Source organism: Cherax quadricarinatus, chromosome 60 (genome assembly GCF_038502225.1).
Source record: "Cherax quadricarinatus isolate ZL_2023a chromosome 60, ASM3850222v1, whole genome shotgun sequence".
In the NCBI taxonomy this organism is placed as follows: Eukaryota; Metazoa; Arthropoda; class Malacostraca; order Decapoda; family Parastacidae; genus Cherax; species Cherax quadricarinatus.
The window spans coordinates 11,073,117-11,098,116 of record NC_091351.1 but is presented as its reverse complement, the minus strand read 5'-3'; the positions used below and the strand labels follow the sequence as shown (position 1 = coordinate 11,098,116).

Below are 25,000 nucleotides of genomic sequence, written 5' to 3'. Positions count from 1 at the left end.
AGCACCGTATCATCCTTTGCGGATGATACTAGGATCTGCATGAGGCTGTCATCTGCTGAGGACGCGGTTAATCTCCAAGAAAATATAAACAAAGTTTTCCAATGGGCAACGGTAAACAATATGATGTTCAATGAGGACAAATTCCAACTACTCCGTTATGGAAAACTGGAGGAGATAATAACTAGAACAGAGTATACTACTGACTCTGGCCATACAATAGAGCGGAAAACTAATGTAAGGGACCTGGGAGTAGTAATGTCCGAGGATCTCACTTTCAAGGATCACAACAGTGCCACGATCGCACATGCAAAGAAAATGATAGGATGGATAATGAGAACTTTAAAAACGAGAGATGCCAAGCCCATGATGATCCTTTTCAAATCACTTGTTCTCTCTAGACTGCACATGAACAATAGTCTTGCGCGATAGACAGGAGACTGCATTCCACTCTTAAGTAGTGGTAGTGGAATACGAGGCAGTATGGACATCTGCGTACGAGGAAGCTTAAGGTGTGTAGTGGGGGGGGGGGGTCTGCAGCAGGACTGTTCCGCCACTCTGTAACATCGCCCACACAACACTACACACTCAACACTCGGCTTCTGTCTCCATCTGTCTCCTCCTCACACACATGTATCACCACTACTGTGAATATATAAATGGAATTAGACATGACATGAGTATACATGTACATAGTTAACGTGGGCTTTAGAGATTACGTAAGAAAAGGTATTTAGGCATAAAATTACGTTAATTAAATGTAACAATGATAATTAAGGATGTGACAGAGCGTCAGCAATTACATTACAATGACCACTGATATGTTGTATACTAATAGAGTATGGCTGGAGTCTGAGAGCCCACCTCATGATCCTAGCATTTTTACTCTTCATAGTGTTTATGTAAGTGAGTGGATTGTGGTCTGAAAAAAACATTAATTTTAAATGGGGAAGTGCCTAAATACATGTCAAAATGTTCCAAGGACACCACAAGAGCTAGAACCTCTTTCTCAATAGTGGCATAATTTTTCGGGTGTCGTTTAAGCTTAGATGAATAGTAACATATAGGATGGAGAATGTCAGTGGGTGTTGACTGTTGGAGCAGCACAGCACCCACTGCATAACCACTTGCATCTATATGTAAAAAGAAAGGAAGATTGAAATTAGGACTCCTCGACACAGGAGCAGAGGAGAGCAAACATTTCAGTCTTTTGAACGAGTCTGAACAATCTCTAGTCCAGATGAACTGAACTTTGCTAATAGTAAGCTCAGTGAGAGGAGCTGTAATCTGAGAAAAGTTTGGACAGAACCTGCGATAATATCCTGCCATGCCCAGGAATCTCTGTACTCCCTTCCTATTCTGTGGCACTGGAAATTCAGAAATTGCACGAACCTTAGCCTCAGTAGGAGCAACCTCACCTTGGCCGATACAAAAGCCTAGATAGGTAACCTTGGCTTGACCAAAACTACATTTAGCTAAGTTAACAGTGAAGTTGTAGTGCGCCAGTCTCTCAAACAATGCTCTGAGACGAGTCGAGTGTTGTTCCCACTCGTCACTGTACACCACTAAGTCATCAAGGTAGGCTTCTACTCCATCTAGTTGTGGGTCAACTCGTTCATTATACGTTGGAATGAAGAAGCCGCGTAACATAGGCCGAAGGGAGTGACGAGGTAGTTAAACAATCCATCTTGAACAGTAAAAGCGGATATTCCTTGAGCACGTTCAGTAAGCGGGACTTGATAATAGCCTCGTAAGAGATCTAAACGGCTGACAAACTGGGCTCCTGACACAGTCAATAAGGTCATCAATGCCAGGTAGGGGATAACCATCAGGCAAAGTGACAGAGTTCACTTTCCTGTAATCAGTGCACATCCTGAAACTACCGTCAGGTTTAGGCACTAAAATACATGGAGATGCCCATGGACTTTTACTGCGCTCAATAAGTCTGAGAGATAACAGAAAATCAACTTCTCAATGCTTTATGCTTCGTTGGACTCGTCCTATATGGTGATTGCTTAATGGGTGATGCTCCCTGTACATCAACGTCATGTACACCCAGAGTACAATGTTTAGGAACATCACTGAACAATTCAGGGAACTGCAAAATCATGTTTTTAATATCACCAGCTTTATCAATCCCAAGGTTACTAAGAAAATTGTCTAGTGATTGTAGAGTCACTGAATTTTCTAAACGCACCTCTATACCTTTAGAGATGTCAGGCAGACTGACATTTTCTTCCTCTGTCCTAGGAAGAATAGATGTAGTATGTAGAGGACTAGCGTAGTATGTCTTAAGCTGGTTAACATGGTACACATGATTGGATTTCTTCTTCCCAGGCGTACATACCAAATAATTTACGTCGTTAAGCTTTTTCACTACTTCCAGGGGACCTTCATACCTGGCTTGTAGAGCATGACCTGGTACTAATTTCCGAGCCATCACCTTATCTCCTGCTTTAAAAGAGCGAGAGAGAGCACGCTTGTCATAATGTTGCTTCATTCTAGCTTGGGCTGAAACTAGGTTTTTCGAAGCTAGCTCTCTAGCAGCTGTCAAATGTTGCTGCATTAATGAAGGTGAAGTGCTCAATGATTGATTTGATTTTCCTGTCCACATGTCTTTTAACACTGCGAGAGGACCACACACTTGGTGTCCGAATATTAATTCAAACGGACTAAACCCTAGACTTTCTTGCTCACTTTCTCTCATAGCGAACAGAAGAAAAGGTATACCCTCATCCCAGTCTCTAGAAAAATGTTCACAATAAGCTTTCATCATGGACTTCAGTGTCTGATGAAATCTCTCTAGAGCACCTTGTGACTGTGGATGATAACTGGTTGAAAGTACAGACTTTATTCCTAGGTGGGATAATGCTTCTCGAAAGATCTTAGAAGTGAAGTTAGATCCCTGATCCGATTGTATCTCTCGCGGCAATCCAACCTGGGAGAAAAATTTCATCAGCGCTCTCACAATAGCACATGCATTAATTTTTCTCATAGGAATAGCTTCGGGATAGTGTGTTGCAGCCTCCATAATAGTAAATAAGTATTGGTTCCCTAGTTTGGTTCTAGGCAAAGGACCAATGGTTCACCATCCACGGTGATAGGAATGAGAGGTGCAGGTGGAGGTGTGTGTGCTGGCTTGCCTGTCACTTGACACACGTGGCAATGTTGCACATGATCAGCTACTGTTTCCTTCATTTTAGGCCAAGTAAAATGTTTTGCCAGTTTACCGAGTGTCTTCTTGACACCCAGATGTCCTCCTATGGGACTATTGTGAGCAAAATCAATGGCTTGTTCACGAAAAGGTGACTGGTAACACTACGAGATGCTTGACTGTGGTGGAAACACTATCGGCTGACCACTTACATGTATTTTTCTCCAGTACACCATTACTATAATAGTAACAATTATCGAGATCCTTTGCTTCACTCTCAGTAACTGCTATATCTCTGTCTTTCCAGTGACTGATCAACAAACTGATCCTTGATTAAATCATCATGAGTTAGAAATTTAACGTCAGTAGTGTCCTGACAAGGTTGATGACGGGGGAGTTAGTGTTAATGATCCTGGGCGCAGAGCGTCACTAAACAACATTTTCAAGCCCAAATCATTGTCATCAACTAACTTAACAGGAGACAAGGATGGTTGTTGAATCTTTGACATAGCTCTAGTAACTGCACTGAGAGGAAATAAAATAGGCTTCTCTCTACAAGCTTCAATGGCATAATTATCATCAGTGTTATTATCAATCACAAGTGGTTCCTTACATATACCAGCATAAAGGATATCGTTCCCTATCAACAAGTCCACTGACCTGATTGGAAATACACCACTGGATATACCCACTGAAATATAACCAGTATAATAGCTTGTTTCAATGTAAACTTTGTGCAGAGGTACTTTTATAACAGCCCCTCCATAGGCTTCTGACAATACATCTGTCTTGCAATAGGTATCATCAGTTATGGGCAGTACATCTTCTCTCAATAAGGTGAGATAACAGCCAGTGTCTCTGAAAGTAATTATCTCAGATGTGATTCGTCAAATCCTACTTTACCTCTCGATAAGTAAGGACTCATTGCTGAACGAATCTTATCGTCAGATACACTTTCTGACGCTAGTCATCTATCCTGAGTAATATTATCTAAAACAGTAGGATCAGAGGTATTACTAGGATTTTGCTGCCTTTGTTGCATGGAAGAGGATACGACTTGTGTGGGGCGCCAGCCGCACGACTGCTTCTCGTATCTCTTTCTAACTTATAGCAACACTCTCTAGCATGTCCTTTTCTGTTACAATAGGTACATTTAACTTTCTTCTTCTCGTTATCAAACTTCTGTCTAGCCACAGAGACAGATTCAGGATTGAGAGTTTTCCTAGTAAAGGTACGAGAAGTTACAGTAGCAGGTACATCAGGCCAGCACTGAGCAGCTGATTTAGGTTGCCAACTTCTAGGACAACTTTCAGTTACCTTGTTTCTCTGTGTTTTAGTACGTACAAGTTTGTGAGAAACCTTGTAATTGTCTGCTAATGCTGCAGTTTCCAGAATATCCGAGGCAGTATGACCGATCAGATATTCTTGTATGTCAGCAGACATACAGTTGTAAAACTTGTCGTGAAGTAACAACTGAACAAGACTGTCGTAGTTATTACTCTTAGCTGATCTACACCATTTCTCAAATGCAACTTTTTTCTCACGAGCAAACTCCACACAAGTTTGATCTTGTTGTCGTTGTAATGTACGAAATGCGCGTTGATAACTTACAGGTAACAAGTTATATGTCTCTAGAATAGTTTGCTTGACAGCATCATAACTAATGTACTTGGCAAATGGTAAAGCAGCAGTACAAGTTTGAGCTCTTCCTGTCAAAGCTGTGTGCAACAAGGTAGCCTAGTACTTACGTGGCCAGTTCATAGCACGTGCCTGGTTCTCAAACACATCAAAATAGGTGTCTAAGTCACTCTCAAAAAACTTAGGAACCATTGAGGCAGCTTTCTGCACATTAAATGTGTCCTGTGTTGTGCTAACAGGTTTATCAACTTTATCAGATCTATCAGTCTGTTGTCTTCCAAGACGAACATTTTCTCTCTGGAAATCTTCTTCGTTCAATTTCCTCTGTGCCTGTATTTGTGCAGTCTGCAACATTGAGGCATTCCAACCTCTCAAACTGTTCCCGAGAGATAGGACCAGTGGGTAACGGAGGAGTAAGGAATCTAACGAATGAGTCTGGACGGTCCTTAGGTCGGGCACATTGTCCAGCCATCCCTAGTGTGTCTAGATCTGGTCTAGGATAAGTAGATACAGGTGTAGCATACACGGTACTAGTATGAGGCTGAGTCATACTACCAGCTACACTCTGTACTATTGTGTCAGTGAGGCGGGAAGGTGTGAGCGAGAATGGAATTACACTACCCTCGGACACTTCTGCCGTAGTTGCTCTCTTCCACGTCATCAAATAGTTATACTTCCTAATTGTGACACTAGACTTTCTGTATCTGAATCATAATCAGACATCTCTGTATGAGCAGGAAACAATATATCTTTGATTAACGCTCTGACAGTTTCTGCGGCGTAATTCCTGTTATGTGTCACACCGAGATATTTGGCTACTCGCCAACAAGTCTGAAGTTTTAATGTACTTAACTCAGACAAATCAGAGTATCAATTAACTGTTTCACTTTGACATGCATCACGAAAATAAGTACACTACGAGAGGGATTATGAGAAACTATAATCCTAATAGGAATTTTAATGTTGGTTGTCTTAGAGCTAGAGCTCATAAATGGTATTTCCATCTCCTTGGACCAAGAGACTCAGTCAAGTACATACATCCACCTAGTATGTTGTACAAGATAAAACTCAGTCTTCAGATTAGGAAAGTCTCAAAGTGTTTGACCATAGTTACTAGTGTGTCAAACTGAACAATTTCTCCAACACCTTGGATCAAGAGCATCCCAGACAGGCCCCCATTTGTTACAAAAAATGCAATTTCTAATAAGCTTAGAGATCTCCGGTGAATACTAGAAAGGACTGCCCTTCTAGCATTCAGCCTGTTACTGGGTTTTTGTAACAAGTAGTCAGTATCCTGGTCCAATTATCCATTAGAATTCTATAAGAATTATTAGTGCTTCAGGATTACAACTGGTAGGCTACTAACTAAAGAAATTAAAATTTAATAAGTTTATTAACCCTTGACTGTTTCCGACATATAAATACGTCTTACGAGCCAATGTTTCTGACGTATTTATATGCACAAATTCTAGCGGCTTCAAATCAAGCGCCAAAGGCCTGGTAGGCCTACACGAGAGAGAATGGGTCTCAGTGGTCGGTGTGCACCCTGTGAAAAAAATCTGGGACCCAGCGGTGCATTGTGGGAACGCCATGTTGTTAGTCCATTTTCACCATGCCTCTCGGTAAGAAGTTCCTCACTCCTCGGCAGATTGGAGGTCTTTTGTTCCCAAGTGATAGCTCTAACAGCGATGAAAATGTCAGTGACAGTGAATTCCAGGGTTTTGAAGTGAGCGTTACCGGAAAAAGTGCCCAGGATAACGTAATTAATGAAAACCCAGATGACCCACAACCTTCCACCTCTGGTGCCGGGCCGGCTTGTTCACATTCACGTTCGCCTGTACCAGGACGAAAGAGGAAACTATTTGGTCGTGTACAACACCCGGATGATAGCAGTGATAGTGATTTCAAGGTCATTGAAAGCAGTTCTAGTGACAGTGAGAGTGAATATTCCCCAGTGAAGCGGCAGTATGTACGACGTAGCATGCGGTCTGGTAGTGTTTCATATGTTGTTCCAAGGGGAAGGAGAAACTCTGGGAGCACATCCCGTGGCCCTACACCACGACCTGATAGTGAAGATGACGATATTGTAACGATGGGTATGAATGGTGACAGTGAGGGAGGAGGCAGTGGTGGTGATAGTGAGGGTGGCACGACCCATGTGGCACCATCAGCGGGCCATGCTACTACCCACACTGCTGACGCAGCACAACCAGCCTCACCCTGCCCCACACTCCCACAACCTGCACCACCACAACCTGCACCACCACAACCTGCACAACCACAACCTGCACAACCACAACCACGGTACAATATCCAGACCCCACCAGCAGACCGCATCTGGGATTGGCAGGACGGTGACGAGTTTGTTCCCAGTCCCCATGACTTTGATGAAACACAAAGTGGAATAAAGCCATCTTGTCCACTTGGGAACAATGCCAGTGAACTGGACTGCTTTGAGTTATTCTTCGATGAACCCCTGATGAACATCATTGTCAGGGAAACAAACACATACTGTGATTACACCATGGCAAATACAATTCTCACCAAAATCACGGCTACACAAGTGGAAGGAGACAACTGTGGCAGAGATGTACCTGTTTTTTGCCACAATAATGCTTACGCCACATGTGTATAAGCACACTGTCGCCACATACTGGGCAACAGAACGCCTGATTTCAACTCCAGGTTTTAGTGACATTATAGGTGTCAATCGTTTCCTGATACTGTTACGTATGTTGCACTTTTCAGACAAAACCAGGCCTGACAGAAGCGACAGGTTATATAAGATCAGAAATGTGTTTATGTACCTGAAACAAAAGTGCTGCATGTACTTTTATCCCTTCAGGAAGCTTGTTATTGGTGAGTCCTTGATTTTATTCAAAGGAAGACTCTCATTCAAGCAATATATACCAAGCAAGAGGAAACGCTTTGGTATAAAGCTATTTGTACTGTGTGATTGCAGAAGTGGTCTAGTTTTGGATATAATTGTGTACACTGGCAGTAATACTTTGAGAGATACCATGAAGTTATTGGGTATCTCTGGTGATGTGGTTCGAACAATGATGGAACCTTATCTTGGTAAGGGGCATATGTTATTTACTGATAACTGGTACACATGCCCCTTACTCAGTGATTTCTTGCGAGTGAACTTGACTGACGTGTGTGGCACAGTGCGTGGTAATCGTAAACATATGCCAAGGTTCAGCGCTGGCACTCAGAGGTGAGGTGCAAGCTTTTGCTGCCAATGACATCATGGCATTTTGGTGGCATGACAAACGTGATGTCACATTGTTGACATCAGTTCACAGAAACGAAATGGTACCCCGTGGCAGGGACAACAGAGAGACCAATGAACCCATTCTAAAGCCTGCAGCTGTCATGGACTACAACCTCAATATGCGCTTAGTGGACAAATGTGACATGCAGATTGGGTTTGCAGACTGTGTACGCAAGAGTTATAAGTGGTATATAAAACTTTTTTTCCATCTTGTTGATATCTCTATGCTAAATGCTTATAACATATACAAGTTGAATCCAACAAAACACCAAAATATGGTGAATTTTGCCTGTCAGTAATCAGACAAATAATTGCAAAGTGCCAAGGAGCAACTCCTGCAATAGACCAGCGCCCACACACGTCATCTCGTTTCAGGCCTGGTGATCACTACCCCATACAACTGCCTCCTACTACTGCCAAGAAAAATGCTCAGAAGAGGTGTTATGTATGTATGTATGCATACCACAAAACGCCCACAAACACGCAGACACTCGTTTTATGTGAGGAGTGTGAAGTGCCCCTCTGCATATACCCATGTTTCAAAGAGTTCCACAAGCTGCAGCAGTTCTAGGAACGTGTTTAGTGACTGTACATATGTATATATATTATGGAACAATAGTAATAAACATTGTTTTGTATTGTTTGTGTAAAAGTGTATACACAAACTAATAGTGATAAAGTTTGTTCTGTTATTGTGTTGTAAACAATAAGTGTATATTTGAACAATGCACCTTACATTGGTCTCACAGGCCACGTAAGTTACCTGGAACAGAAAAATATTGAAAAATGCAAGAAACCTTTGAATTAGAGTAAATAAAATACCGGGTGGGCGGCGGTCGCCGCTGTTGCCGTACGCACGTCACTTTCTGCAAACGTTGCGGCTCTATATCTCGGTAAGTACTGATGGCAAAAATTTTTTTTTAGGCTTAAAACACTACTAAAAATATTCCTAACATTTTCATAAGAAAAAATAATTTTTTTTTTTCGAATATTTGGCGACATGGGTTTCAGAGAGGGGCCTGAAACAGTCAAAGGGTTAATAATGTCTAGGAGTATATTATCACATTAAATTAAATAAATCAAAATAATAATAATAATAACTTCTCTCGTGTACAGTAGTATTGTGCTGAAGGCACATATCACATTTATATGTCTTGAGTACCGTCTGGTACATTAACATTTAATAATACATATATAGTATATACAAATAAGTTTGTGTGTAAGTGCTCTAAGTAGTTCGCTATGTCTCACGACTCTACTAGACTTAAACTAATGACTGACAAAGTCCTCACATCAACTAACTTCTTGACCAACCTGGCAATCAGAACAGCTTGCTTGAACAATAAAACGACTGAAAAGCCGAACAACAATATAACAAGCAATAGCGACACAATCAGAAATAAGGAGATAATATAACGACACTAAGTAGGGACCATCTGCAGATCCTCCACAAAAGTCACAAAACTCCCATATTACTGAATCTAAGTTCAGCATTAGAAAATCCCCGACTGTGACAGTACACACAGTACAAATTAGGTCAGAAGCTACAGCTCAGGACCTGAGTTTCTCAGAGTGTCTATGCGACACACAACCTCAGTACAACGTCTAAAATCACTAAGTCTAGACAATGTTCTGTGAACAGAGTTCCACAGAACCTACAACAATAAAGCGACAGAGACGATCTTCCAACAAAGGCCAATAAGGGAGAGTTAGGCACGTCTTGTCAGGAATACGTCCAACCACCAAGAGAGTCTAGCCCAGACTGACTACTCCAGGCGAGGTGTGAACACCACCCCTCGATCACGTGATAGCTCCGTGGACAGTTGCTGCCCAGCAACACAGAGAAGCCGGCAGAGTAACGAGGCACAAGCGATAATTACTGTAGTTAGACAATCAAGACTTGAACTATGAGCACATAATAATATATGAATGTTACATCCTACGTAACAATATAACTAAGTCAAATAATATAAAGCAATATTTTTACGATTTAGCTATTATCGCAAATATAAGCAATATAAAATTATATGAAAAGGTAATGTACATTATATACATTGTGACCCATTCAGGGGTTGCAACAGGGAGGATTCAACCAGACGGCGACTGTTAAAGTTGGAAGTAGGGAAGACAGTTTTAGCTGTCAATAGGATGGCTATGATCTCTGACGTGACAGAAAAGAGCATTATTAGTGTCGGCAAGCCTAACAATATTTTTCGTGACTCTCTCCTTCCTGCTCTTGTTAGTCTGTTTTCTAAAATCCACCACCTTTCGCGCCGTTACCAACTTGCCCTTTCTTCTCTTAAATCGAACACTAGCATTATCATACTATCTTCTGACAAAGGTACAGTAATTGGGTAGTTACCCTTGATCGCGAGGATTACCTCCATAAAGCTGATGTCTTGCTCTCTGACTCACGTGCCTACACTCTTCTCTCACCAGTTCTACTGTTCTTAAGCTTAGGATTACAATAATTTAATCATGTTATAATATAAAATCGTCATTTGGCATTGTTACAAAGTCGGAGGAGCTTAACCCATGCAGTACTGCTTGACACGCCATGATGTAAAGGAGCATGTCACTCTGGGGTGCTGTAAAGTTACATATTTGTTATTAACAATTTTTATTTAGGTATTTTTTTTTTCAGAATTGTATAAAAAACACTACATCTCGTAAAAACCTAACACAAACACCCGTAAGGGAAGAAATTGACATGATGGGAGATGGATGTATGGCTGTAAGGCTACACAGCTAGGCTTAGGGCTCAATTCATGTGTGTCTAATGCTGTAATTTGTGCTATGTTGATTTGCATCCAGTGGCATACCTCAGCCCCACACCAACTGTTCATTCAACACCCCCTTTCCCCTCCTCATGGCCACACCCTCACTGTACACCCAGCAGCACTCCTGCCCACAACCATCCACTCATACCACCTACCCCTATAAATCCCCTATAACCACATGCCTTCACCCATACCATGCCTCTAACTCATTCCTGCCTCTCCCACCCATACTGCCTGCTTTTAAAATTCCCCCACAACCACATGCTTTCACCCACACCATTGCAACCAACAACCTACCCCCACACAATCCGCATATGCAACTCCTCCCATGGCCACGTGTTTACACCGATACCATTTCCCCACAACCGCCAAGCCTTTAGTGCCAAATTTCCCCGATGACCTCACCTGCACGTTACCTGACCTTTCATCCTAATGTGCCATCCACATACCTAATCATTTGGTTACCCACCACACTCATTACCACCATCTGCACAATTGCCTACCCAGTCACCCATCATCTTATCACCACCCACACCAGGCCACTCACAAGTGCACCTTTCACCCTCGCCACTTCTCCCGCAGCTTGAAGCCCACATAGCCCCACACCTTACTCATTCTTTCATTCACCATTTCCCCACAGTTTCTATCCCCCATGCCCACACCTTACCCATGTTTTCCTGACCCACCCACCCACCCTAACATGCCATTTACACTCCTAGTCATGAAGCCACCAGCCACCCTAATTACTGCCCACACCAATTGCACACTCACCAACTCAGTCACCCATCATCCACACTGCCACCCTCACTGGGTCATTGACACTGCCACCCACATGATCATTATCACACCATCAGTTGCTTCCAGCCTCCATCCCTACACAACCCCAGCCTCATAGGTACATATGTAAATGAAAAAATGACTTGTATATATAGGGTTCACTACTATGCATGGCTTCAGGCATCCATAGTACATCTTGGAATGTATCGCCTGTGGATACGGGGGGACTGCTGTAATTCCATAAAATGGCTAATAACGTGAATGTGTTTTGTACAAAAATTCTTAATTTATACCTGTACAAGAGTGGTTTCAGACCCTGGGTGATCTTTTGACAATGAACCATGTGTGTTTAAACTTTTTTATTCACTTTAATTATTTTGTTTGTACACAGCTCCTTCAGGCCAAGTTTGACGACTTTAAACATCGTGTTGAGGCTGGGTCAGAACGTTTCAATCAGTGTGATGAACTGGCCAAGAAACTTATAGCAAATGAAAGCCCTTATGCAACTGAAATAGAAAGAAAACAGGAGCAGTTAAGGTAAACGTAATTGTCTGCAGCATGTATTGCATTGTAGAGCTGCATTGCTAAAATTAACTTAATTTTAGTTAACTTAATTTTAGTTTAATATTTATTTGCTTTAATACTGTAATATGTACGTTCTTTTAGGAATTGTGTAATAGGTAGAGTAAAGGCTAGGAAAGAAAGTGCACTCAGATAGTATGAGTTAACCCTTAAAAAATCCTGTATGTACTGTATTATGTGAGGGTGTAAAACTGAAAGTCTTGTAGCAGCGTTGATAAAACTATACGAGGTATACAAAGACTTGGGAGATGTATATTATCTACAAATGAATCCTTGAGCTTCACATGCATTAAAGATTTACAAATGTGAGAAGGGGGGTGGGGGGAGTAACCAGACAATGTGTTGCTCAAATGATAAAAATTAAATTCTTGGTTCACTGCAATTCAGAATTGAAACTGCACAAATCCAGTGAAGGATACAAACTTGTAACAAACTTGAAAAATGGGAGGAATGAGTGTATCAATGTCCTCTATTGATTTATTGGGTCTTTGAAAGTCCTGATCATCTTTATCAATGGACCTTCCCATGTTAGAATTTTCAGGAGCATTTTCACTTTAGTTTGGCATTTTCTTACCTTAATTTACTGTCACTAGTATGCTCACATTTTTTATGAAAGCTTAGCAATCATAAATTAGCATCCTTTCATGCTACAAATACAGTAGGGCCCCCTTCTTTACAGTGTTCCACTAATACGGCAATTTCAAATTGTGATCAAAACACACTATACGGCTCACTGTCTTTCTAATATGGCTCGCCCCACCCTGTTTGTTTACATTTTCTGTGAGCACATCTCTCTATTATGTCTGTACAATTTCCAAAATTTCAGGGGTGTTAAAGTTATTGCATATTTTATGTATACAGTAGGGCCCCACTTGTACGACAGGTTAGGTTCCAGGCTACCGCCGTAAAGCGGAAATCGCTGTAAAGTGGAACACCTGTTTTTCCCTTATAAATGCATACAAATACTAAATAATAAGTTTGCACTAACATATATTAAGTTAGCAATAGAACTAGGTATCAGAAAACAATAAAAAAGTAAAATACACAGTGCACTCATTACTTAAAATATTTGTAGTCTTAATCTAGGGTGAGACGTAGTATTTATTGTAAGAAATCAAGTGTGGTATTGTATGGTAGTCAGCCAGGCTAAGATAGCAGGCCACCCCACCTACACATAATATTCTATTACATTTAAACATTCCAGAGCGATAAAATGCATATACAGTTCACTCAGTACTTACCTTAAAATATTTGCAATCTTAATCTAGGGTGAGATGAGTAGTATTTATTGTAAGAAATCAAGTGCGGTATGTATGGTAGCCAGCCAGACTACTCCACCCACACATACTATTCTGTGATATTTAAGCATCCTAGAGCGATAAAATGCATATACAGTTCATTCATTACTTAAAATATTTGTACTCTTAATGTAGGGTCAGAGGTGAGTAAACGAGATAAAACGAATAAATGAGAGGGAGAGAGAATGAGTACATGAGGGAGGACAGGCGCAGAGTTATGTAAACAAACCAGGCGAATGTAAGTTTTGTAAACAGTATACACGTCTGGTTTGTGTACAAGTTAGTGTGTACAGGTTGTCTCTACATTGATAAAGTAGAATAAATAAAGAAAAACACTCCCATTCTCATGTAACACCATTTTTAGAAGAAATGACGCTCTGAGTGAAGACAATGGAAATAAGTATCTCTCCGACTTTTTTTGGGTCATCCTAGGTACTTTACACATATGCTGTTATGTATGATAATCTGTGTAACTGTATTTGTATATACCTGAATAAACTTGCATATCAAATTGGGGAGGAGGAGTATGGAAGAAGTGAATGTTTTCAGATGCTTGGGAGTTGACGTGTCGGCGGATGGATTTATGAAGGATGAGGTTAATCATAGAATTGATGAAGAAAAAAAAGTGAGTGGTTCGTTGAGGTATGTGGAGTCAAAAAAATGTTATCTATGGAGGCAAAGAAGGGAATGTATGAAAGTATAGTAGTACCAACACTCTTATATGGGTGTGAATCTTGGGTTGTGAATGCAGCAACGAGGAGGCGGTTGGAGGTAGTGGAGATGTCCTGTCTAAGGGCAATATGTGGTGTAAATATTATGCAGAAAATTAGGAGTGTGGAAATTAGGAGAAGGTGTGGAGTTAATAAAAGTATTAGTCAGAGGGCAGAAGAGGGGTTGTTGAGGTGGTTTGGTCATTTAGAGAGAATGGATCAAAGTAGAATGACATGGAGAGCATTTAAATCTGTAGGGGAAGGAAGGCGGGGTAGGAGTCGTCCTCAAAAAGGTTGGAAGGAAGGGGTGTGGGAGGTTTTGTGGGCGAGGGGCTTGGACTTCCAGCAGGCGTGCATGAGCGTGTTCGATAGGAGTAAATGGAGACGAATGGTATTTGGGGCCTGACGATCTGTTGGAGTGTGAGCAGGGTAATATTTAGTGAAGGGGTTCAGGGAAACTGGTTATTTTATATAACCGGACTTGAGTCCTGGAAATGGGAAGTACAATGCCTGCACTCTAAAGGAGGGGTTTGGGATATGGGCAGTTTGGAGAGATATATTGTGTATTTTCATACGTATATACAGTGGACCCCCGATTCGCGATATTAATCCGTTCCTGAGGGCTCATCGTAAACCAAAAATATCGGAAAGCGAATCAATTTTCCTCGTAAGAAATAATGGAAATCAAATTAATCTGTGCAAGACACCCAAAAGTATGAAAAAAAAACTTTTACCACATGAAATATTAAGTTTAATGCAATAGAATAGTAATTACAATAACAACAATAACAATAAATAACGAATAATTGACACTTACCTTTAATGAAGATCTGGTGATGATTGATGGGATGGGAGGAGGGGAGTGTGTGGATGGTGTTAGCATTTAGAAGGGGAATCCCCCTCCATTAGGACTTGAGGTAGCAAGTCCTTTTCCGGGGTTACTTCCCTTCTTCTTTTAATGCCGCTAGGACCAGCTTGAGAGTTACTGGACTTCTGTCGCACAACATAACTGGAAGCCTCGCCATGCCTAATCACACTATGTATGCCACTACGATTCTTAAATCTTTCAAACCAACCTTTGCTTGCCTTAAATTCACTCGCATCACCACTAGTTGCAGGCAATTTTTTTTACCAAATCGTCATGCAACTGCCTAGCCTTTTCACAAATGATTGCTCGAGAGATGCTATCTCCTGCTATCTGTTTTTCATTTATCCACACAATAACAGTCTCTCAACATTTTCTAACACTTGCGGTCGCTGTTTCATAATCACAGTTGCACCTTTTGCAAGAACAGCTTCCTTGATTGCCGTTTTCTTGCTCACTATAGTAGAGATGGTTGATTGGGGTTTACTATACAACCTGACCAGCTCCGACACACACACTCCACTTTCATACTTTGCAATTATATTTCTTCATTTCAACAGTCATTAGCACCCTTGGTCTCGAAGGGTTGGCACTGGGAGCTTTCTTGGGGCCCATTGTGACTTATTTTGCAAAAACAGGCACCAAAAACAGTGATAATGTGGAATGTACCGAATGTATCCTTAGATGCGCGCACACTGGCTGGCTTGTAAACACTGGCACACACGGAGCAGTTCAGGCCACACATGGACACGTCTCGTACAAACCACATCGCACACCGGGTTTTGTATTGGGAAGCGAGGCAAATTTTCTGCGATATAATGCATCGGTTACTGGATTTATCGGATACCGATAGCATTGCGAACCGGGGGTCCACTGTACTTCTAAACTGTTGTATTCTGGGCACCTCTGCAAAAACAGTGATTGTGTGTGAGTGAGGTGAAAGTGTTGAATAATGATGAAAGTATTTTCTTTTTGGGGATTTTCTTTCTCTTTGGGTCACCCTGCCTTGGTGGGAGACATCCGACTTGTTGAAAAAAAAAAAAAAAGTTATGTATCATGTATATTATATAATTTTGAAAAAAAATATCCTGGATGGATTAATGAAAATGTGTATATTAACGTAATATAAGACATTTAATGAGACTGTGATTATTATCATTATTACTAATATAATGTCTTAAGAGACATAAGAGACACTGATTTTAATGTGTATGTGCATGCCAGTACAGTATGTAAGTTTATTTAGGTACAGGTATACATAAGTATAATTATCAGAGTATAAATATGAAATAACTTTTACAAACACTTGAAATTTTGGAGTTTTCAGACATAATGGAGAGACTTAGTGCTTATGGATCTCACATAGAATGTAAACAAACTGGGTGGGGCACAGTGACCGTATTAGAAAGACAGGTGAGGGGAGCCGTATAGAGAGTTTTGGTTATAACTTGAAATGACCGTATTAGCAGAACGCCGTAAAGCGAAACACCATAAAGTGGGACCCTACTGTACTCTGATAATTATACTTGTATGTATCTGTACTAAAATATACGTACACAATGTGCTGGCGGTTGCAGGTACACATTAAAATATCTGAGTGTCCCACTAGTCTTAACGCCATAGTAATAATACTAATACATAATAATAATCATTCTTGGGCACATTAAAAGTCTTATTTTACGTTAATACAGACAATAGACATTTTCATTAATCCATCTATATTTTCTTCAAAATTATATAAGACACACGTTACATAACGTATAAACATGCTGTGTTTATAGGCTGTGGAGGTGTGGTAGTCGGGTGGAGGGAAAACGTTACGTTTTCTCTGGTCCCACACCAGAGAAAATGTGTGTGAATCTACGTTTGGCCCAGTCATTTCCCTTAACACAACGCTTTTGTTTACAATTCCCGGCATGAATTATTCATTTCTTCTCCCTTTGTTTATGATGGCATCTAAAGGTAGTTATTACAAATGATTAAACTCAGTGAACAAGATATGTTGATATTAATATGGCTCTGGGATACATTAAATATTGTGTGTAGCTATGTAGGTAGGTAGGTGCAACTATGTAGCCAAGCGGACTACGTAGCTACATCTACCGATTACCTACACCTGACTTCCTACAGATAAATACTACTCACCTGTCATTCTACATTAACACTACACATATTTTAAGGTAAATAATGAGTATACTATGTACGTGCATTTTATCTCTCTGGGTTGCTTTAGATAACGTATATTAAGTTTGGGACTGGGAGCCAGGGCTACCTACACCTGACTTCCTACAAATAAATACTACTCACCTCTCGCCCTACATTAAGACTACAAATATTTTAAGGTAAGTAATGAATGTACTGTGTATGTATTTTACTTTTTATTGTGGTTTTTAATACCTAGTTCTATTACTAACTTAATATAGGTAAGTGTAAACATGTTGTCTGGCATTTATAAGTGGAAAAAATGGCTTTCTGCTTTCCGGCGATGTCTGCTTTCCGGCAGTAGCCTGGAATCTAACCTGCCGTATAAGTAGGACCCTACTGTAGTTATTGTTGTCATGACAGAAATCTTTCCTTGGACTGAGATTATGCTGCTCTTGCTTTTCTTAATACAGTAAGCTGCATGATTTATTGATACTAAATGCTGCATCTGCAGTATTTTTTGATGTGCTCATGTCTCCTATGCTCATACCAATTTATTTTGAATGTACTGATTTGGTTGTAGAAGCATTAGTCATAAGCTGGGTTTTCCTTATGCCCTACAGTGTTTAAATTCTTGCAAGTTAGCACATGGTCCAACAATTGTTCTACAAATACTACAGTGCCTACTAGTTACAGTGCCTTAAATTACTAAATGATTGCCACTTCAGACGTTTCTTATCCTGATTTTTAGGAAATAAAGAAATTTATTATATTCGGCTGAGTCGAGTATAAATCAAAATGTTGATAAATAAGACACATGTGCAACTCTTGGGTATCTTTATTAAGGAAACGTTTTGCCACACAGTGGCTTCATCAGTCCATACAGAGGAGAATCTTGAACAGGAGAAGAATGAGGTAATCAGTCCCTCAACCTTGAGTCGATGTGGTCAGTCCATCAATCTTGAATAGAATACGGCATAAGTGTGGAGAAGGAGCTTATAAACCGTAGATAGGAGAAGTGCAGCAGTCGTAGGTGGTGTCGCATTTGTTCAATGTGGAAGTAGGTCGTGCTCAACTGTTAGGCAAGCGAAGAATTCCCAAGTACAGTGGACCCCCTGTTTACGATATTATTTCATTCCAGAAGTATGTTCAGGTGCCAATACTGAACGAATTTGTTCCCATAAGGAATATTGTGAATTAGATTAGTCCATTTCAGACCCCCAAACATACACGTACAAACACACTTACATAAATACACTTACATAATTGGTCGCATTGGGAGGTGATCGTAAAGCGGGGGTCCACTGTATTAAGATCCCAAGAAGTTGCAGTGTCAGACACTGCAACTTCTTGGGATCTTAATACTTGGGAATTGTTTGCTTGCCTAACCCTTGGGCACGACCTACTTCCACATAGAACAAATGTGACACCACCTACGACTGCTGCACCTCTCCTGTCTACGGTTTATAAGCTGCTCCTCCACACTTATGCCGTATTCTATTCAAGATTGATGGACTGACCACATCGACTCAAGGTTGAGGGACTGATTACCTCATTCTTCTCCTGTTCAAGATTCTCCTCTATATGGACTGATGAAGCGACTGTGTGGTGAAACGTTTCCTCAATAAAGATACCCAAGAGTTGCACATGTCTAATTTATCAACATGTCGGTTCTCAGAACCATTCATCTACATAAATCAACATGCTATCACAAATTGATAACTGTCTAAGGGACAGGTAAAAACCCTCAGACCATTCTTAACTGTTCATTGGTGCCTTTACATGATCAATTTGAGATAATAGGAAGCTTATCTCTGAATCATTAAGAAAATTTTCACTAAATTTTATTCAGAACTTTCATTCTTTTTGTATTTGCCTTTTATTTTTAGTTGTCTGTTTTGTGATTGTTCAAAAATCCTGGCATTTATTTCCCAACTTTGTTTATTGTTATTTCTTGGTGCATGTTTTGAATGTAATCATTAATAAGAGAAGTGAATGCTTTTATTTGAAAATCTAACAAAAGTTATATGAAAGATCAGCGAGATGGGATTGGAAATGTTAAGTGAATGAAAAAATGAAGCTAGTCCTTTATTTCTTAAGTGTTTAATAGGTAGAAAGGGGAAGAAATATTATAGTAGGACACTCCTCAGATTTCGGTTGTGTTAGGGGCTGCTACTAAAGTTTCTTTAACCCTTTCAGGGTCCAGAGGCCAAATTTCCAAGTGTGCACCAGGGTCCAAGAATTTAAAAAAAAATTTTTTATTTTTTCTTATGAAATGGTAGAGAATCTTTTTCTGAAGGTAATAAAACAAAATACTTAATTTGATGGAAAATTAACGAAATTATGCTCTCGCGAATTTTGGTGTCAGCGATATTTACGAATTGGCGATTTTGCCGACTTTGACTCCCATTTCAGGCCAATTATATTATTCCAGTTGACCAAATTTTTAGCTATTTCACTAGTATTACTTTTATTCTATTGATTGAGCACAAGAAATCACCAAGTCAACTTTTTCAAATACAAAATAAAGTGATCGGAAATTGGTAATTTGGCCAATTTAACACAGTTCAAAATATTCCAATTTCAAAATAGGGTCCAAAATAAACAATGTAGGTATTCCTGGCACTAAACTAACATTTCCTCTGTTCATTAGTTACATTTTGAGGCTTTACAAATGAATTCCATTTTGATTTTTTATTCACATAATGAATTTTTATTCAAACCAAAAAAATAGAAGATTTACTGTTATGCAATATTTTAATAATTGTATAAATATCATCACCACATTTGTGAATGTATATTAGACCCACCAGCTGGCGTGTATTAGATGTGTGAGGTCGATTGTTTACTCTTGAACATCGGAAAAAATTTAACATTTCTGCTAATTTGAGCTCAGTTTCAAGCAATTTCCAGTGCTAAAACCAATCAAAATCATCTCTATTTCTGTAATATGTCTTCCATTCTATCAAATGAGACCAAGAAATCACAAATACAACTATAAAAAAAATAGGAAAAAACACTGCAAAGTCGCTGTTTTAATCGAAAATCATTGTTTTTTTTTCTCTCTCTCATTGTACACTGTGTGCTGCAGGATTTGTTTGTGGTGCACACATAAAACATAGATGTATTCTCTCATATCTAGGCCCAAATTTACCACTCGCAGCTTATCAGTGTGAGCTGAGCTCATGGCGTAGATCTACGGTTTGGACCTTGAACCTAAAACCGTAGATCTATGGCATGGACCCTGAAAGGGTTAAGGTAATAAATTTTTAGGTTTAATTTTGAGGCCTTAAAATATGTAAATTGCATAGTTTTTATGAGTAGCAAATATGAACTGTTTTTATTGAAGTTTGTGTATACATTGCATGATTTTTTCAGTTGCCTTGACTGTTAAGTGATAATCACCACAGTTTGGTGTGTTTCCCAGGTGCATGATAAAAAAAAATTACATGTCTTATTTACTCTAGTTTTAATTTAACTGACAGGTGTGGTTAGTAGATACTGAAAATTAAATCATTTAATATTAATCAGCCCTTGTCTGTAAAATTTAGGGTTAGCCTGTAAGCCAAGCATTAATTTATGGCTTTAGTGCACAAGCATGTCTGCATGCGCACATTCTAGGTAACCTAAGCACGCAGAAATGTGCAGTTCTATATGCACTGTTATGCCCACATTAGCTAATGCATGGTTACATGTGCATCCACACACACTTGCAGAATTGCTTATGTCTTAATAAGGAATAATATTCATAGATAAGAATAGTTATATTTGTTTAACTTCAGTTAAACATATTGTACAGTCATTACTGTAGTCTCCGTTATATTTTTTTTTGTATATATACGTACGCATAAAATATCACTCATTTTTTTTTTCTTTGGCTTCTAGTTTTCTTTAGTCTTGTTCCTAATTATTTCTGTTCCTTTCCTTGCCCTCCTTTTCTTCCCTCAGTTTCTTGAAGCTCATAACATCCATGATCACAGATGTTTTGAAATTATAATCTGTCAGACTGAAACGACCATGAAATTCCAAAGGGGAAAATTAAAGGAAAAATTTCCAGGATGAAATGTTAAAGAACAAATCAAATAAAAATGGTATTCAGCAGTTTATTGCCCTCTAACTCTTGTACACATACCCCTAACACATTTTACATGCATCATGTTCAGTTGAACAAGAAAGCTGCATCATAGGCTTCATAGGGATTTAAAATGTTTTTGGACAAATTTTTATTATTTTATGAAACTGGTCACTTGAGTGGTTAGTTGGAATTGATGGCAGACTTTTAAGAGTATTGCTTTGGTAGTAAATTAATTGAAAATGTTTAAAATTTGTTTGCCTTAAATTAGCAAGTGGTTTTAATAACTTGTAAATAACAAAAATCAACACTGTGTTGAGATTTCCCACACTTTTTTTTTTTTTTTTTTCATCTTCCCATCTCTCTCCCTCCATTTTCTCCCTTTCTGCATTCCTTCCCGCTTTTCCTCAACTTCCTCTACCCCCACTCTTTTACCCCTCACCTTGTATTGTACTTGCATATAATGGAGACTACTGCAATATATGTACATTTGTATGTTTATGTACACACAGATTTCAAGGTTATTTAAATGTCATTACAGTAATTTGGTTTTGTATATTTTTATATAAAAGTAAATTTTTAAAAATGACATGTAATCGAATTAGGCATTTGGAATACACTAACTGGTAGGGGGATCTTCTTTTACACTCTTAACATTCAGTAATGGTAACTTGGTATTTCTCTTGGATTCTACTAACCTCTGCTTTTCTGCTAGCAGTAAGGGAAGCCCGTCTTCTTCTCCCACTAAAAGCCAAGATCCAGCCACCCAGGTGACTGCCTACCACAAAAAAGTGCGGTAAGGTCTTCTTGGTTTCAAGCACTATCTGTTTTTGTATTATTTCCTTAACCTGATTTTTTCTGTAATTCAGGACATGGGTTTTAAACAGTTGAATGATAAAATTATGTAGACTTTTAACTATTTTAAGTGTCTGGTGCTATGTAGAATATTTGTTTCATGTACATATTAAACTTATAGCCAGTTTTATTATACCCAGGGCAGCATGGAATAGTCTTCTAGAGCATATAGAAGCCAGAGACCAAAAGTTGGAAGCAGCAGGTGAAATTCACCGCTTTAATAGAGATGTTGCTGAGGCATTAGCACGAATCCAAGAGAAGTACAAATCAATTTCAGAAGATCTTGGTCGTGATGTTAACTCGGTACAATCACTTCTCAGGAAGCATGAAGGCTTTGAAAATGATTTAGTTGCCTTGGAAGCACAGTTACAGGTATAGTAACTATTTTTTAAACACACTGGCCATCTCCCACAGAGGCAGGGTGCAATGAAAAGAAAACTAAGCGAGTGTAAAATAGAAACCTGCAATTGTTTTACATGATGGCAGGATTGCTGGTGTCTTTTTTTTGAGTCTCATATACACTCAAGATTTCAGGTACATCTTGCTACTTCTACTTACACTTAGGTCACACTACACATACATGTACAAGCATATATATATATACACCCCTCTGGGTTTTCTTCTGTTTTCTTTCTAGTTCTTGTTCTTGTTTATTTACTCTTACCTCCATGGGGAAGTGGAACAGAGGTCTTCCTCCGTAAGCCATGCGTGTTGTAAGAGGTGACTAAAGTGCCAGGAGCAAGAGGCTAGTAACCCCTTCTCCTGTATATATTGCTTAATGTAAAAGGAGAAACTTTGTTTTTCCTTTTGGGCCACCCAGCCTCGGTGGGATATGGCCGGTGTGTTGAAAGAAATAATATACATATATATATATATATATATATATATATATATATTTTTTTTTTTTTTTTTTTTTTTTAAAAAATTCGGCCGTCTCCCACCGAGGCAGGGTGACCCAAAAAAGAAAGAAAATCCCCAAAAAGAAAATACTTTCATCATCATTCAACACTTTCACCACACTTGCACATTATCACTGTTTTTGCAGAGGTGTTCAGAATACAACAGTCTAGAAGCATACACATATAAAGATACACAACATATCCCTCCAAACTGCCAATATCCCAAACCCCTCCTTTAAAGTGCAGGCATTGTACTTCCCATTTCCAGGACTCAAGTCCGACTATATGAAAATAACCGGTTTCCCTGAATCCCTTCACTAAATATTACCCTGCTCACACTCCAACAGATCGTCAGGTCCCAAGTACCATTCGTCTCCATTCACTCCTATCTAACACGCTCACGCACGCTTGCTAGAAGTCCAAGCCCCTTACCCACAAAACCTCCTTTACCCCCTCTCTCCAACCCTTTCGAGGACGACCCCTACCCCGCCTTCCTTCCCCTATAGATTTATATGCTTTCCATGTCATTCTACTTTGATCCATTCTCTCTAAATGACCAAACCACCTCAACAACCCCTCTTCTGCCCTCTGACTAATACTTTTATTAACTCCACACCTTCTCCTAATTTCCACACTCCGAATTTTCTGCATAATATTTACACCACACATTGCCCTTAAACAGGACATCTCCACTGCCTCCAACCGTCTCCTCGCTGCTGCATTTACCACCCAAGCTTCACACCCATATAAGAGTGTTGGTACTACTATACTTTCATACATTCCCTTCTTTGCCTCCATAGATAACGTTTTTTGACTCCACATATACCTCAACGCACCACTCACCTTTTTTCCCTCATCAATTCTATGATTAACCTCATCCTTCATAAATCCATCCGCCGACACGTCAACTCCCAAGTATCTGAAAACATTCACTTCTTCTATACCCCTCCTCCCCAATTTGATATCCAATTTTTCTTTATCTAAATCATTTGACACCCTCATCACCTTACTCTTTTCTATGTTCACTTTCAACTTTCTACCTTTACACACATTCCCAAACTCATCCACTAACCTTTGCAATTTTTCTTTAGAATCTCCCATAAGCACAGTATCATCAGCAAAAAGTAACTGTGTCAATTCCCATTTTGAATTTGATTCCCCATAATTTAATCCCACCCCTCTCCCAAACACCCTAGCATTTACTTCCTTAACAACCCCATCTATAAATATATTAAACAACCATGGTGACATCACACATCCCTGTCTAAGACCTACTTTTACCGGGAAATAGTCTCCCTCTCTTCTACACACCCTAACCTGAGCCTCACTATCTTCATAAAAACTCTTTACAGCATTTAATAACTTACCACCTATTCCATATACTTGCAACATCTGCCACATTGCTCCTCTATCCACTCTATCATATGCCTTTTCTAAATCCATAAATGCAATAAAAACTTCCCTACCTTTATCTAAATACTGTTCACATATATGCTTCAATGTAAACACTTGATCTACACATCCCCTACCCACTCTGAAACCTCCTTGCTCATCCGCAATCCTACATTCTGTCTTACCTCTAATTCTTTCAATTATAACCCTACCGTACACTTTTCCTGGTATACTCAGTAAGCTTATTCCTCTATAATTTTTACAGTCTCTTTTGTCCCCTTTCCCTTTATATAAAGGGACTATACATGCTCTCCGCCAATCCCTAGGTACCTTCCCCTCTTTCATACATTTATTGAACAAAAGTACCAACCACTCCAACACTATATCCCCCCCTGCTTTTAACATTTCTGTCATGATCCCATCAGTACCAGCTGCTTTACCCCCTTTCATTTTACGTAATGCCTCACGTACCTCCCCCACACTTACATTCTGCTCTTCTTCACTCCTAAAAGATGGTATACCTCCCTGACCAGTGCATGAAATTACTGCCTCTGTTTCTTCC

The 25,000-nt window shown here is 39.6% G+C and overlaps 1 protein-coding gene across 15 annotated transcripts in view; it reads left to right on the top strand.

Annotated features, from left to right (window-relative positions):
* kst (spectrin beta chain, non-erythrocytic 5 kst) overlaps positions 1-25,000 on the top strand; it is a 436,819-nt gene that overhangs the window by 236,415 nt on the left and 175,404 nt on the right. For 14 of the 15 annotated variants that reach the window (XR_011393672.1, XM_070097941.1, XM_070097939.1 and 11 more), the window contains exons 28-30: positions 12,015-12,160; positions 22,011-22,088; positions 22,288-22,519. Coding sequence is in view for 14 of the 15 variants with exons in the window: in XM_070097941.1 (XP_069954042.1) it covers positions 12,015-12,160; positions 22,011-22,088; positions 22,288-22,519 (456 nt within the window). In the remaining variant the exon portion in view is untranslated. The remainder of the gene's footprint in view (positions 1-12,014; positions 12,161-22,010; positions 22,089-22,287; positions 22,520-25,000) is intronic. The other variant, XM_070097938.1, reaches the window with a different exon arrangement.